The following is a 15587-nucleotide window of genomic DNA, read 5'->3' as shown; positions in this document are numbered from 1 at the left end:
CTCCCCTCCACCCAGCCCCGTCACCTCCCCTCCCCTCCACCCGTCACCTCCCCTCCACCCATCACCTCCCCTCCACCCATCACCTCCCCTCCACCCAGCCCCGTCACCGCCCCTCCACCCAGCCCCGTCACCTCCCCTCCACCCAGCCCCGTCACCTCCCCTCCACCCATCACCTCCCCTCCACCCATCACCTCCCCTCCACCCAGCCCCGTCACCTCCCCTCCACCCAGCCCCGTCACCGCCCCTCCACCCAGCCCCAACATGCCTCATCTGGAGCCCGGGTTAGCAGCCAGAGCATGCGTACAGATCCTCCTCCTGGGGCCCCTGGCTGAGCATGGAGAGCACGCTGACACCCAGAGGGACGTGTCCTGGTGCTGGTGCTGGTGCTGGTGCTGGGGCTGGGGCTGGGGCTGGGGCTGCGCTGGTCGACCTGACATTTAGTGTCTTGTTGTTGTCTAATCAGTGAAGAATGTCGCTACTAATTGTTTTTCCTCTCGTCATTCAGAGCACGTGTGTGTGTGTGTGTGTGTGTGTGTGTGTGTGTGTGTGTGTGTGTGTGTGTGTGCGCGTGCGCGCGCGCGTGCGTGCGTGCGTGCGCGCGTGCGCGCGCGCGTGCGTGCGTGCGCGCGCGCGTGCGTGCGTGCGCGCAGGTGGGTGTATCTGTTGTCAAGATGTGTATTTGCCTTCCTCCATGCGGGCAGACTTATGGTGCTTGATGATGGCTCATTTATTTAATTGTTGATAATTCAACTAAAGGTTCTTGTTTAATAATATGGGTTCAAGATGGTCATCCGCCACTTTGCCATGTTCTCTCTTGCTTGTTCTCTCGCGTCCCCCTTTCTTCCAACAGAAGAACAAACAACCATCTTACCCAGAATCCCCCTGTAATCAAAAAATCACGACAATAATTGGCCATACATCGAAAACCACACAGGGAATATGAATGCTATTAATTTTTTTCTATAGGAGCGACTCAAATGGAGGTATAATATAAATATATACCTCCATGATAGATCTGCAACGTCGCCAATGACAAGCGACCCTAGCTGGCCGTTATACGTCAGCGGTGTACCCAGGTGTTTACTCGTCATGTGGAGCGGCTGTTTTATGGTTATTTATACGCTTAATTTGGTTTTCTCATTCAACCCGAGCGTAATTGTGTTGGTTGTAGCCCGAGATCCTCCAGAATACTATCACTGTGTGTACGTTGTGGAAGTGTGTGGGTGACTCACAGAGCGACCTTTCTACCCGGAGCTGCAGTAACGATGCCAGTTGAACTCTTGACGCACTCGGGGAAACTCGCCTACGCTGAGCCCCGTTGTGAATGTTATTTCATATATTCAGATATAATTATTTAAATCTTGTCACAGATGCGTACAAGCTCCTCGCTTTGAACATATTACCAATGGATGGAACGTCTCAGGCTCTTCTCAAGTGTTCTCAAAGAACAAAACGTTATTGATGTGTGAGGCATCAGCATTATAACAAATATATATTTATAGATATATACAAATGCATTTTTTGTCCGTCACAGAACACCCCCAGCTGAAGAAAGCATCAGTTGAAAAGGCTATCATGGTGATTGGATGTCTTTTTTTTTTTTTGGTCTAAAAGGGTCCAAACATCTAAAAGGATGTTTATGTGTTTGTTTGTGTTTGTCAGGGTGTTCTTGGCAGAGCAGTTTGACTCCCTGCAGGCCCATCTGGACAGCATGATGCCGGCTGTGAAGAAGCCTTTCCTGCAGCAGTTCTACTCCCAGGTACGACACAGATCCCCCAATACCTCTGATGTGATGCCTAATAGCTTTCCGTGGTTGTGTGTGCACCAGTGGCGTTATTCAAGCGTAACAGTGTCTCATGGAGGGTTCATCGCTGGATCAGACTCAGCAGTATCACCCATGGTATTTACTTTTCGGTTGTTAAATTTGGCTTAATTCACCGATTTTTTTTATCAGGTAGGAGGTTGCTATTTCATTCATTTCCAAAGGGCTGTTAATAGAGTTGAGTACATTAAAGGCTACGAGTATTGTACAGTACAATTGCATATGCTGATTGGCCTAGAGAGACAAGAATATACAAAGTAACACAAATACACAAAAGTCCCAAATTCAGTTTTTCTGACCTGTATTTTGTGGATTAGGAGTTGGGAGAATCTACACGCAGAATTTTTCCATTTAGTCTTAAACACACATGTATGTATTTAATTTTTTAATACACTTTTTGTCTTTTTTATTTTCTCAATGGAAAATCTACTGCAGGTTGAAATACTGGCCATTTATTATTAAGTGAGTGCTGCATGCAGCGCTCAACTATTGTTCTTCATAAGTTTTATTCTTTCTTTCTTTCTTTTGTTCTTTCTTTCTTTTGTTCTCTCTTTCTTTCTTTCTTTCTTTCTTTCTTTCTTTCTTTCTTTCTTTCTTTCTTTCTTTCTTTCTTTCTTTCTTTCAAACCATGTAACAAATCTACACACTTGTATCTTCAATAATATCTAAATCCCTTCACTTGATTTAAGCGATTCAACGTTTCTTTATGTCTTAATCTATGTGGCTTTATTAAAAATTATTTTCAACCTCACTTTGTACTACAGCACTCACCGAATTTTCTGCAGGAAATGCATTTTCTAGTTATTTTTATTATTCTTAATATTTAAAAATATTGTAATAGTGTCCAAGAGAGATGGAAACACAAGTCCTGTATTATGTTCTGTATTAATTATTATGGTGTATTGCATATTCAGCATACGTTTAATACGTCTAGCTTGGCATTACCAGCGCCGTGGTTCTAATCAGGCTGTGATTGGACTAGCGGACAACCACAGAGGACTCTTCAGGGACTCACATCTTGAAAACCTCTGTCTCTGTCTCTGTCTCTGTCTCTCTCCCTCTGTCTCTCTTACACTCTCTCGCTCTCTGTTTCTGTCTCTGTCTCTCTCTGTCTCTCCCTCTGTCTCTGTCTCTCTTACACTCTCTCTCTGTCTCTCTCTCTCTCTCTCTCTCTCTCTCTCTCTCTCTCTCTCTCTCTCTCTCTCTCTCTCTGTCTCTCTGTCTCTCTCTCTCTCTCTCTCTCTCTCTCTGTCTCTCTTACACTCTCTCTCTCTGTCTCTCTCTCACTGTCTCTCTGTCTCTGTCTCCGTCTCTGTCTCCGTCTCTGTCTGTGTGTTCTAACTCGAAACACACAGCACATGGAAAACCCCTACAACCTACACATCTCCCATCGGTGCTCACTCCTTAACTCATAACTGTCAAGAATCTGTAAAAAAAAGGAACAAGGCAGCCAATCGTATTCCACACGGTCAAATCACATCGAAACCGCCTGCCAGATTCCAACCTCATCCCCCCATGATCTCTATTAGACAGAAGGAAAATAACCATCCGGTGGTGAAGCAATCACTGCTCTCACGTCGGCTGTTTTCACGATCACTCGCATGCGTTTTAATGTCCCCCTATGTTAACCGCTGCGAACATCGACATGAGCTTTTATTTTGTCCGCGAGTTATGCCGCGTTTTGGCCTGTCAAAATAAAAGCATTTAATTTATTTGAAGATCTTGTTCTGTCTCTGTTGCTCCGTGCTCGTCTCCCTCCCACCTCCTCCCTACCCTTCTCCTTCTCAGACGGTGTCCACGGCCAGCGAGCTGCGGAAGCCCATCTACTGGATCGTGGCGGCCAAGGCCATCGACTACGAGCAGATGCTGCTCATGATGTCCGGGGTCAAGTGGGACATCAGGGAGATAATGTCCCAGCACAACGTGTATGTGGACATCCTGCTGAAGGTAAATGGGCTAAAAAGGTGCTTAAAGGAAAATATGCTGCAAATGGCTGCACTTGGTCTGCTTGGAGCGGTGGTCGTACGGTGTACTCTGCAGCTACAGCCCACCACAGGGTACAGTAAAGGGTTGTTTATCTGAACACGGTAGCTGTAGTTAATGGCCAGTAAATGGATTCCATCCGTGACCGGCGGTGGCATAAGCAATGGGATGCTTATAATAAACCCCGAAACCCCTGCCATTATCAAGTTCAGTGTCAAATCCTCTACGGCTGAGGTTTGTTCGCATATATTTATATATATATGTATCCATCCGTGGCACTTATGAATTATTTCCCATTCTGTGAATAATTTATACACCGTGGGCCCCAAATGTAGCGCTTCCTGCCAAGCCTGTAGAGAGAGAAGGCAGTGCAGCCTCCTCCTCGTTGCCCCTCAATCTGTTTGGGAAAGACTCGTGGTTTCCCTTCGCCCCAAAAACTGTATTTTTATTCATGCTGCCCGCTTATGCCTTCATGTATTTTACATCGGCCCGTAGCAGCGCCACAGGTAAGCGCTCTCTGAGAGGCTAACAGATACCGGTCCGCATCCCACGGTGACTCTGTGCAGTCACCTGTGGGCTATTAGTTATTTACGAGCACAAAGCAAAAACTCTTCCAATCACCCTCGTTTCAATATGCATGTTTAAAAAATGAATAAATAAAGGACCCCATCTGTTTAGCCGTCCTGAATCCGTTGGGAGCGAGTCCAAAATGTACTTTTGGAATTCTGTCTTTTTACCGGCCAGGATGGATTCATCCATCAAGCCATTGGTTTAACATGTAAGCCTGCATTTTTTTCAACCGCCAAACACGGTCAAATCAGTCCACCACTTGCCGGACTGATTGGTGTTAATGTGAATGCTGGTTTGCAGATTTCTGAAGTACCTAAATAAAACACGCTTAAAAATAAACTCCATTGCCGCGCGTATGTGTTCACGTCGACAGATCTACCCGGTCCGATTCAACTTCGGGCTTGTCCGCCCTTGCCATTACGTCGGCTGTTCACCGGCTGATTCACTAAAAAAAAAGTGACCGGGAGAAGAGTGTTCTCCGCGCCGCACAGCTTAGCTTAAAGCTGTCACAGTACACATATCTTAATGTTCCCACTGATGGGCTTGGTTACACGTGACGGCGACAGGCACGGTGATGTAGTGCCACTGTACGTTACAAAACCCACGGATGAAGATCTATGTCGGGGCGAGAGCTAATGGTGTTCTCCGTCGTGCAACCGGGAACATAATGGCATACGCATTCCGCTTTAAACAGCAAGTGACAAGGAGTCATTGCGGGAATATTTTATTGTACTTCCACACAGGGGAATGCTTTATTCATGCATGCGCGTTGATCAGTGGCATTTGGAATCTGCACTTATTTGCATATAGAGTGACAGGGAAATGCAGGCGAGTATGGGAATGACTTTAGCGGAGGAAAAGGAAAAAGCGCTCCTATCGACCCCAAACAATTTTTTTCTGAATGAAATAAGAGGTCATTATGTTGCGGTAGAACATGAGAGAACTAGTTACGTATGCATGCCCTGATTGCATGCTGCACCATAGATTGCTCTTTGCGTAAAGGTTTGTTTTGTACGCAGCACGCCTGGGGTCACATGATGAAAAATAACTAATGACTGTCTGCCCCGATTAATCTAGATTTAAGGGCAGATTTAATGAGTGGAATGTTTGGTATTTTGATTAAGCTTTGTGTTTTGTGTGCATCGATGGTGATTTGAAACTTCATCAAACCTGGCTTAAATCCCGATGAACTGGATTTACTGTGAGGAAGTGGTCATCGTGGTCCAAGGCCGTTCCTTCTGCTGAAATACCCAAGAGTGCTGGGGTTTTCAGATCTGTGCACATGTTTTTTGTGATGGTCACACCATCACACTTTACCAATCGGTGCGCAGGCTTTACCGATCCGAGTGCACAGATTCACACGTATTTTTTCGTGCTCTCAGGTTAGTGTAGTAGTCGTTTTGAATTCAAATCAATCACTGCCCAGTTTCCCCGAAGGCAGCGGCCCTCGCTCTTTCGCTCCCTGCCTCTCCCTGACAGGCCCCGCTGTGCCCCATCAAAGTGCACATGTACGGCTAATATCATAATTGCAGCATTTAATTCATAATTTATATCTGCAGCGAGAGAGGGAGCGTAAGGCGCACACGGATGCCGTGGTAAATAACTGTAACGTGGATAATCGTCCATCATGCAGGGTGATATTGTTTAGACGGCCCCGGCATGAATCACATATCCTCCCCCCTCGATTCCCCACACACACACCATTCCTGAGGTTTTTATTTATCTTCAAGAAAACGGTGGAAAGAATATAATATGGACAGATTCGGGCCAACAGTTTTCCTTCTTTTGGAATGGTTCTGCTTTACTTTGGGTTTGAACGTGAAGCGAGCCAGATATTGAAACACCTGCATGATTGATGCCTCCGTGCTGGAGTAGTGGTGGAGGCCATCTTGTCTTGGGATATCTTGTGCAGAACAAAATGTGAGTCCTGAGAGGCCTGAGATGCCTTGTTAAAAGAGGATGTGATATTGACCCTAGAGCTAAGAATCGAATGAAATCTCAGTGGAAGCCAATCTATTTGAATGATTCTGTGTCAAAGTCGAGCGCGGCAATAATAAACCTTGACCGATTGCTGAATTGACGATCTCATGAACAAACACTCACTCCCTTTTCCTTGTTTTTCTCCATGTTGATTCCTCACCCAGGAGTTTGAGCAGTTCAACGCACAGCTGGGTGATGTGTCCAGACAGGTGCGCATCCCCCTGGCCGTCTCCAACGTCCTTTGGGAGCACTGCATCCGATTGGCCAATCGCACTCTGGTGGAGGGGTGAGTCACTCAATCAGTCGTTCAATCACTTTCCCATTTCCTCAGTGAACCCGGATCGTAATGCCGGTGTTGTTTGAAGGTCTTCATTGTCTAGACCGGTCATGAGTCATATCCGCCTGTTCAAAGGTAATCAGGTGCTATTTGAGGCTGAATTTGCCCTTCTAACTATGCCCTGTGGAAGGGCTGTGGAGGATTCTGGCTCCGTTTCAACTATAGTGATGGTGTTCTGGAACGCTCCCCTGATTTGTGTGACGCTCCGTATGATTAGAGAGTTGTACAGAGAGAGGGCAGAAGTGGGGCAAGATTTTCTTAATTAAACTACCGAAATAAATTCCCCCCCACACTCCATATGTATCTCTGCCATTGAGAAGTTCATCCTTTCACACGCTTGTTATTCAGGGAAGAGACACCCGGATTTGTCAGCAATTAGCCGGGAAGCGTCTAAAATCGAAATTGGCTCATACAAATGCAGGCGCAGGCAACTGAAAAAAAATATTCTCCACACATTTCACTCTCTGAAAGCTGACGGATTGCAAGTCAATTTCTAAGTCAAATCACAGGCTTGCAATAGCACCTTTTGACAACAAGTGTTTCACATTCAGAGGAGTGATGGTTAAAAACTGTCAAACTTGAGTCGGTCTAACCTGTGACTTCCCTTGAACAAGCAGGGTAAACATTATTATTTTTGACTCGCAAAGTTATCCTGCGCTTACAGGAAATAAAAGCAATTGATTGCAGGTTGAACTTTGGTGCGCTCCCCCCGAAAACTGGAGTAGTCATCCGCACAGAGCCCTGGAAGTCATTTAATGGTTCCCTGCATTGCAAACACACACACATACGCACACACATACTTCAAAGCATTGTGTTCACCACAAATGCTAGATAGAATACCGTAAATGAATTGGTGGCTTAGGCTGCCTACAGGTCCTGTTTCACCTGTGAATATTATAGATATTACCCTTGCCGCTTTAGCCTTTCAACCTGCCAGGTCATTTCCATGTATCTACATATTGGCCACTGATCGGTTCACACACTGTGCTCCCTAACTCGGGTTTCAGTGGATCCCAACACATTTGTCCTCTGCTCAGTGAGAGAATGTGTAAAAAATAGCAACCTGAAAGTGAACCTCACAAAGGATTATGGACTGATGAAGCTTGGCGAGAGAACAAAAGCGTGAAGAAAACACATGTTTTAGGTGTTTTAAGTGGTGTATCCTGTTGCACAAGTGGTCCTGTTCTTTCATTCAGCGCATCAATTACACAGCCTCGATGAGCGCTTTGACGTTCCGCAGACGGTTGGCAGCTTCTACCCGACTTGTTTACATGCTATGTTTTTTCGCTTATTAAAAGTCCTTTGTCAGCCATTCTGTTATTTTTTGGTGTGTGTGTGTGTGTGTGTGTGTGTGTGTGTGTGTGTGTGTGTGTGTGTGTGTGTGTGTGTGTGTGTGTGTGTGTGTGTCTGTGTCTGTGTGTGTGTGTGTGTGTGTACGGCGTCAGTGTGTGTGTGTGTGCATTTATGTTTCTGTGTGTGTGCGACTGTGTAAGTTAATGGGTCTGTGTGTGTGCGTGTGTGTGCATTTCTGTGTGTGTGTGCGTGTTGTCGTGTGCCTGTACGTTCGTGCCTGCATGTTTGTGTGTGTGTGTGTCTGTGTGTGTGTGTGTGTGTGTGTGTGTGTCTGTGTGTCTGTGTGTGTGTGTGCGTGTAAATTTCCAAAACAACAACCACTTACCCAATATTAGTTTACAGCCGCGGCTCTCTTTATCACTCAGAGCATAGGCTAATGCAGTATCTGGGGAACGGCTTGATTTATAGCCTGGGAACTTTGGAAGGTGTGGAACATTCATCCCCTGAGTTTGTCTCCCTTTCCCCCCCTCTTCTCTGGACCGAGTCCCAAGGTCCCTTGGCTCTCCGGGGCTATGGTCAAACTCGTAAATAAGCAGAGGTTGTTTCCCTACTGACCTATTGCATCACCTTTGGCCTCGCTCTCTTCAACCTGTAGAGACACACTGTTTTCGCCCATAACGTTCGCTCAAGTTTTGCACTGAGTTCTTCTTCTTTTTAAAAGACTGTTTATCCTGCGCGGGTTCAGACATCTGCTCAGCATGAATTAAAATGGAGTCGTTTTCATCTCCTGAGAGAGGCACTGCGGAGAACGGCGGGGAAGGGGAATGGAATGGGTCGCTGGCTGTGCGCTGACGAGATAAGATAAGCAAAATGTAGACTTGTGTTCTGCCCTGTCTCTCGGTTCCTCCATACGTGTCTTTAAATCTCTCTCCCCCTCGCTACATCTCTACCTCTCTCTACCTCTCTTATTCTCTCTCTCTTTGAGACTACCTGGCTTCGGTCATCATTTTCACCATTCATGCCACTCTGAATTTGCAGCCAATGTACAGAAATACTGATAAATCCAGGGCACACGCCGGTATCAACAATGGCTCTGGTAAACGTGCTTCTCCGCTTCTCTTTCGTGCACAGCAGACATCCGCAAGATGATGGCATTCATGAATACATCAGGGAAACATGTATATTATGTACTTTCTTATTGGATCATCGCCAGACCTATTTCCCAATGCGTCCATATTCGTCTGGAGCCTCTCCATATATGTTCAATATGCAAGGTGTGTTAACGACAGCCGCTGAACAAAATGCCTCTGGACACGATTGGATAGACCTGCAACCAATCGGAGCAAGGAAACGTGTGACACGTCAGTTGCAGCCATCTAGGTTGTTTATAAAGCTGCCTCAACAGTGCTCCCATAGGGTAGACCGCTGGGCTCATCGTATTAAACCTGTCCCATTTTATGCAAACGTTTGTGATTGGCCCGACTCGCACAAGCTCTGTTTGAAATCTGTCTGAACGAGGGGGGGGGGGATGGTGCATATGCAACTAATAATTATGCTTCTTGATCTGTCTGGTTCCCAGGTTAGCCTCTGCATGTCTTGGAGCAAAAGCAATTTTAGTTGGCTGCAAAGAAAGCCTGGGGAACGATAGGTGTCCTTGTCGGTTAGTCTTTTCGGATGGAGCTTTATTAAACACGACGCACACTCAAACTACACAACAACACAGTCAGTCTCGGTGAGGACAGATTTGTTTTAGTGCCCCAGGGTTTGCAACATGCTGTTAATGATGTCGGTGCCCACCTCCCCCTGCCTCCTGGAATGCTTGGCCTCTGGGATCCAAGCGCTAGTTAGCATTCTGGAGCTAGGCTCCCGCCGCTGGCTGCTGCCGCCGGCTCCCGCTGCTCCCGCTGCTCCCGCCACAGCTGGGGGAGACGTTAGTCAAGGCTTCAGGGGGAGGGACGGGGGACCCGAGGTTTTACGGAGGAGGAGAAAAGACAAGCTTGAATTGGTGCAGAGGCGGAAGAGGATGATCTTGTGGATGAATATGTATCGCTTTGAAGAAGCGACGTTGAATACAACGGACCTGCTGGTAAACAATGGCATGAATGAGCATTCAGTACTTCACTGCAAGCACAGCGGGGACTCTTCTAGGGCTCTTTGCTAGAATGGATGTGCATGTGCGCGTGCACCCACACGCACATACACGAACAAACACACGCGTGCTTAAGAGGGCATGCACTCACTGTGTATTAGAATGCTCCGTCATGGTCGAGTGGGGACTGTGACTGATGCTAAAAGACATAGGTTAACCTTTGGAAGGTACAACATCTTGAATTCCAGAAGAGAAAGGGGGCTCACCCACAGCCTCCCTGTGACCAGAATATCGATATTTGTCCGTCTTTCGCTGCATAAAAGTGCTCACCGATCCGCTAATTATTAACAGTGGGCTCTCGTGTTGCTAATTGATTTGGAATGCGATACATTTCACATACTGTGAGGTAAACTGTGCACAATTGTTCAGGGGATGCTTATGATTTGATACACAGCTTGTCGACTTATAGCCTCTCTTTAATATAGAAGACATTTGCTTCAGCAAACGTGCTCTTCTGTGTTAAAAATGTGTCTAAACATAGATACTTTATCATGGGGAAATCCAGACATGAATGTTCAACTAGTCTGTAGTCTCTACGACGTGCTGTTTCTGTTCAGTGTTTATATATTACACTTTAGAATTGTCCTTCATATGTATTATTCATTATATCCCAGAACTGAAAGGACCCTTATGTTTACCTGTGTGGCAGTGAGGTTGAATAACCCTGAACGTAACTCTTATTCGATGGTGAGATTGTCGGAGATCTCTTTTTCCGAACCTGTGGGGAACCTCTCATAGTAGTTTCTCTTGTATCTTTTTAGTTTTATTTATTAACATTTGGATCGGCTGCATCCATTGTTATTATGTCAATGTTGATCAGGTGTATTATACATTTACATCTGGGCATTTAGCAGACACTTTTATCGAAAGCGACTTACAATAGTTACATTCGAAAAGAAAGAAAAATCAAATGTATTTGCCTTGAATAGTTTTAACGTATATAAGGCTTCATCAGGCTTTCACCACAGGCTCAGGAGCAAGGTCTAGGAAAAGGACTTCTCTACACTAGTTGACACCAAGACGTTTCCTTGGCCTAGGGGAGCCTAGGACTTTAGGGAGCCATGTAATGGCCTTTGAGCCTGCAACAGACTGAGGATCTGAGTGACCTCCACCGCGCTCACTCTTCCTGTCCCCCTCCCCCAGCTACGCTAACGTGAAGAAGTGCAGCAACGAGGGGCGTGCGCTGATGCAGCTGGACTTCCAGCAGTTCCTCATGAAACTGGAGCGGCTGACGGACCTGCGGCCCATCCCCGACAAGGAGTTTGTGGAGACCTACATCAAGGCCTACTACCTGACGGAGAACGACATGGAGCAGTTCATCAAGAACCACAGGGTGAGCGGAGGACCACTACGGCCCGGTCCTCAGTGGACGTGGACCTGAATAGAGCCTTTTGCCTTTACATTTACATTTCAGGCATTTAGCAGACGCTTTTATCCAAAGCGACTTCAAATAAAATAATATATATCTGTCGGTACAGCAAGGATGCTCATTGAACCAAGTGCCAAGCACTAACAATTGCTAGGTTAACCCGTTCCCCATATACAACAAAGCTAGCTAGAATAAGATGCAACACAACGCTACGTACTATTTTTAAGTGCAAGGACTACAACATATAATAAGTGCAAAAGAGGGTTTGGGGGTGTAAGGGGGGGAGGCTATGCAGAGTTTAGGTGAACTCTGAACAATTGTGCCTTGGGTCTTTTGCGGAAGCTGGTGAAAGACTTTGCACTTTTCACACAGGTGTCGTCATGGTGACTAACACAGGTGTAGCTCATAACACTAGTTAGGACTTTAATGAACCAGGGCGACGGAAGGGGACTAAGGGCCTCGTCTTCGAGTAGGACAACATTTCTTTGCCTGCATGTTTGCGTACCGTCCACACCAAAGCAAAGGAAAAGCTTGTGGACCAGGGAAACTGAAGTTTGGCAAATCGACAAAATCATGACATCATGTTTTTACAGATGCCAATTGTTTATCCCACACTGAGCATGCGCCAGAAACCTACCGACAGAGCGGAATATCGGTCCATTGAAGTCAGGCATCACTTCTAGGTGTAATATAGAACATGTTTACAAGTCTAGCTAGAGTGGACTTGTAATACACTATGACCAATAGTTCTCAATCCAAACAAATGATTATTTCCTTTGGATTTGGCAATGCTGTGTTGTTGTATTGGCCTCTGAAGAAGTATTTTATTGCTCCTAATGTCCAGTTTGGCAAAGTTTTTCGCCATCTAATTTCCTGGAATGTTATTGTGAGGCTTTTTAAAAATCGATTTTGTTCTCTGTTGTGGAACAGTCATTTCTTTTAACAACTTTGTTTTGGACAGGACATCTTCTAAGGGGGGGGGGGGGGGGGGGAAGTTGACAGATATACACATATTAACGTGGACGAGGCTTTCCCTGTAAAGAGAAGTCTTCTACTGATGCGTGTTAGGGTTAGTACATAAAAGGAGCAGGCCCGTGATTAGTGTAACGAGCGACACCTGTGTCTCTCCCCGGATGAAAAGCGCCGTGAGAAAGGACCTATTTGCTGCAAATCTCTCTGGATAAAAGCATCTGCTAAATGACCAAACAGCAGGGATTTGTCACACAGGGTGCACAGAATAAAGCGTGTCGTGTGTGTCTGTGTGTTTTATAATCCCCCACCTGTCCAACCCACCTCCAGGAATACTCCATGAAGCAGCTTGCTAACCTGGTCAACGTGTGTCTGGGCTCACACATCAACAAGAAGGCTCGTCAGAAGCTGCTGTCGGCCATCGACGATATCGACCGGCCAAAGAGATAGAGAGGGAGAAGATGATCCCCCAGCCGTGCCCAGTGACACCGGGACACACTCCAGTAGAAGGAAGCTCCGCGTCGAATGTCCATATCTTCTGCTTACTGTACACATAGGTTGTGTTGTGCACCTCAAAAAACAAACTCTGTAGCGGGAATCGCTCCTCATATCATTACCAAGATGCAGGTCTCATGCGAGTTGTGGTGGTAATCGGGCTAACTAGGAAAGCTGCTGCATTAAAAGCGAAACACTTGTTTATGTTGTAAATGAGCTGTCCTGTTTTTCGCCATGGTGATTTTATTTCAAGGGACAACTATGCATACAAACAAAACCGCTGATGTTTCAAAATTCATGCATGTAACCGCTTTTCTGGATGTACACGCCCTGATGTTAAGGCAGAGCCAGCTGTTGTATTATTACATCTGTGCTGTTGGTTTTCACCAAGGATCAAAGGTGAAGAAAAACTCCTCTGGCACGTACGTATGTATTTCATTCAGGTCCATTGGAAACATTTTCACAACTCTTTCCGTGTGGGACACAACTAGAATTCTAGGAGAAAATGCTGGTGTATTCTGTACTTTATGGTGTGCTTGGCTACCTCTAGAGCACACTAATGACATGTACAGTGTCCTTTATCCAAGGTTTAGGTTATAATACCCTGTATTTTGTCTTTGTAAAATCTTGGTTCTGTTTATTGTGCCTATCTAACTGGATGCTATGTTTTGTTTTATCAATGAATAATATATGATTTTGAATATTACCTGTATTTGTTTATAGCTATTTAGCTACACCAACTGCACTTGTCCTTTTGTTTGTGTCTTCTGCTGTATCCCATGTGGATATTTATTTGGTTTTCCTATAGAAGGATATTTAGTCTTTTTTGAGGAGCCCGGTGTATCGCTAATCTTGCATATCAATGCGTCTGCTTCTCCGTGAAGGGCGAAACAATGGATCTGTATTGTTCGTGAGTCAGAGAATTGATCGACACATTTTTTCCATGACTCAGTCCGCTGAACATTAACAGAGAAAGATATTCCCTTCTAGGTTTTGGAAAGCATGGCCTGAATGATTGTCCCCATTTTAATGAAGGAAGACAGAAATATTTTGGACTTCAGAAAAATTAAGTTACCTTTGTTTGTTTGTCCTGCTCTGAAACGACTCTTTATCTTTGCACTTCCAAGATTAATACTATATGTAATGTCATATTTTCAAGATTGTATTTATTTGTTTGTTTTTCTCCGGCTTCTCGTATCTCTTTTGGTTTCAGAATCTGATCTTACAAATGAGTGGAAGTGAGATTTGGTCCGGTACTTGGTAACCTGTCAACTGTATACATGTTATAATATAATATGAATATTTAAACTGAGAACCGCGTCATGGCTCCCGTGAACTTCTGCGTAGCATCAGCATTCCATGGTGACGGTAAAATCCAAACTCTTCAATCGTAATAAACACTAACATTGAACCTGCTCAGTCCAAATCCTCCTTATTTCTTTGACTGTTGGCTGCCTTTTTTCAATGAACTGCAGTTAACCATGTGAATAATGTCTACCGTTATGGTCAATAGCGCATTGCGCACAGTGCTTTCAGTGTGATCAAAGCACGTGTTAAGGACTAGGGTTTAGCAGTGCATATCCCATCATAATGATGATACTTTAGTGTGGATATGCGCCCCAGTGCCATCAGCCAAATTAATTAAGTCTCCCAGTGTTGTACTAATGCCTTGGGCTAGCCACTGTGAGAACAAGACAGGGTGAATAAAAGGTGTGAAGTGAGACTGTTTAGTAGGATCGTACATAAAGCTTGTGTACTTAATTTTATTATGGATAAATAAACATACCGTGGTCAATCTTATTATTTATTTCAACAGTTGTAAGCTTTCAAACCAATGTGCTAACAGTAGCAATAGGGTCTAGATTGGGGCTCTGTCGATTATGTGTCAGCTTGTGAATTCATATGTATTTTTGTACTTATGGCCAGATTTGTCGTCTTTGCCTCAAATGCCCTCTCAGAATAGAAATTACACCCCTGAACCGTAATCCAAAAGTTCTCAACACACAGCCCATCTATAGCGGCGGGAGAATAGAAAAGGCCTTCTGTGATTTCGAGGCACGAGTCTCTGTACAATTCAAATTTGTTCTGGTGCATGCATGTGTTGCTCAGCTCTCCAGTCTGAAAAGGGCAAATCATTCATTATCCTGTATGTAAACGCTACACCAGCCCACAGCGATGACATTAAATAGTTTCAACACATTGATAATTATACAGTACCAGGGACAGACTTAATCTTGAAGAATTACGTCGTGAAACGGCCAGGAGGGAAATTATTCATGTGTTAACGTTTTTTTGTCTGCAGTGTCAAATCGGAAAATGTCTAAGGTGACTGTGACACGTCTGTGATTATAATAATAACAATAATTAATCGCATTGCAGTAGCGCTATCGTGAAACCCAAAGCTTGTCGTTGCATGTCAATGACGGCCTTGCCGGAAGTTACAGTGCTGTGGTACTGGCATTATGAGAGCTTGTATCTGTGGTCAGGCTGGCCGCAATGCCCCAGTCGGTTGGACAGCACCCATACATAGAGCAGTCCTGGAATAATAACTGGGTCTAGAAGGAGCACTTTCTCCGAATGGCATTTGCCAGAGTCAAACACACCAGTGAGTAGTAGGCTA

General features: G+C 45.2%; 1 protein-coding gene across 2 annotated transcripts in view; it reads left to right on the top strand.

Annotated features, from left to right (window-relative positions):
- The window catches only part of vps50 (VPS50 EARP/GARPII complex subunit), a 103535-nt gene extending 88251 nt beyond the window's left edge, over nt 1–15284 (top strand). For both annotated transcript variants that reach the window (XM_056582124.1, XM_056582123.1), the window contains 5 exons: nt 1663–1759; nt 3611–3769; nt 6520–6641; nt 11278–11467; nt 12803–15284. In XM_056582124.1, coding sequence (XP_056438099.1) covers nt 1663–1759; nt 3611–3769; nt 6520–6641; nt 11278–11467; nt 12803–12922 — 688 coding nt within the window. In that variant the 3' untranslated portion in view covers nt 12923–15284. The remainder of the gene's footprint in view (nt 1–1662; nt 1760–3610; nt 3770–6519; nt 6642–11277; nt 11468–12802) is intronic.
- The last annotated feature ends 303 nt before the right edge of the window (nt 15285–15587 follow it).

The sequence above is a fragment of the Gadus chalcogrammus genome, chromosome 22 (assembly GCF_026213295.1).
Source record: "Gadus chalcogrammus isolate NIFS_2021 chromosome 22, NIFS_Gcha_1.0, whole genome shotgun sequence".
NCBI lineage: Eukaryota > Metazoa > Chordata > Actinopteri > Gadiformes > Gadidae > Gadus > Gadus chalcogrammus.
Note: the sequence above shows the minus strand (reverse complement) of the source record. Positions and strands in the feature narration are given on the sequence as shown.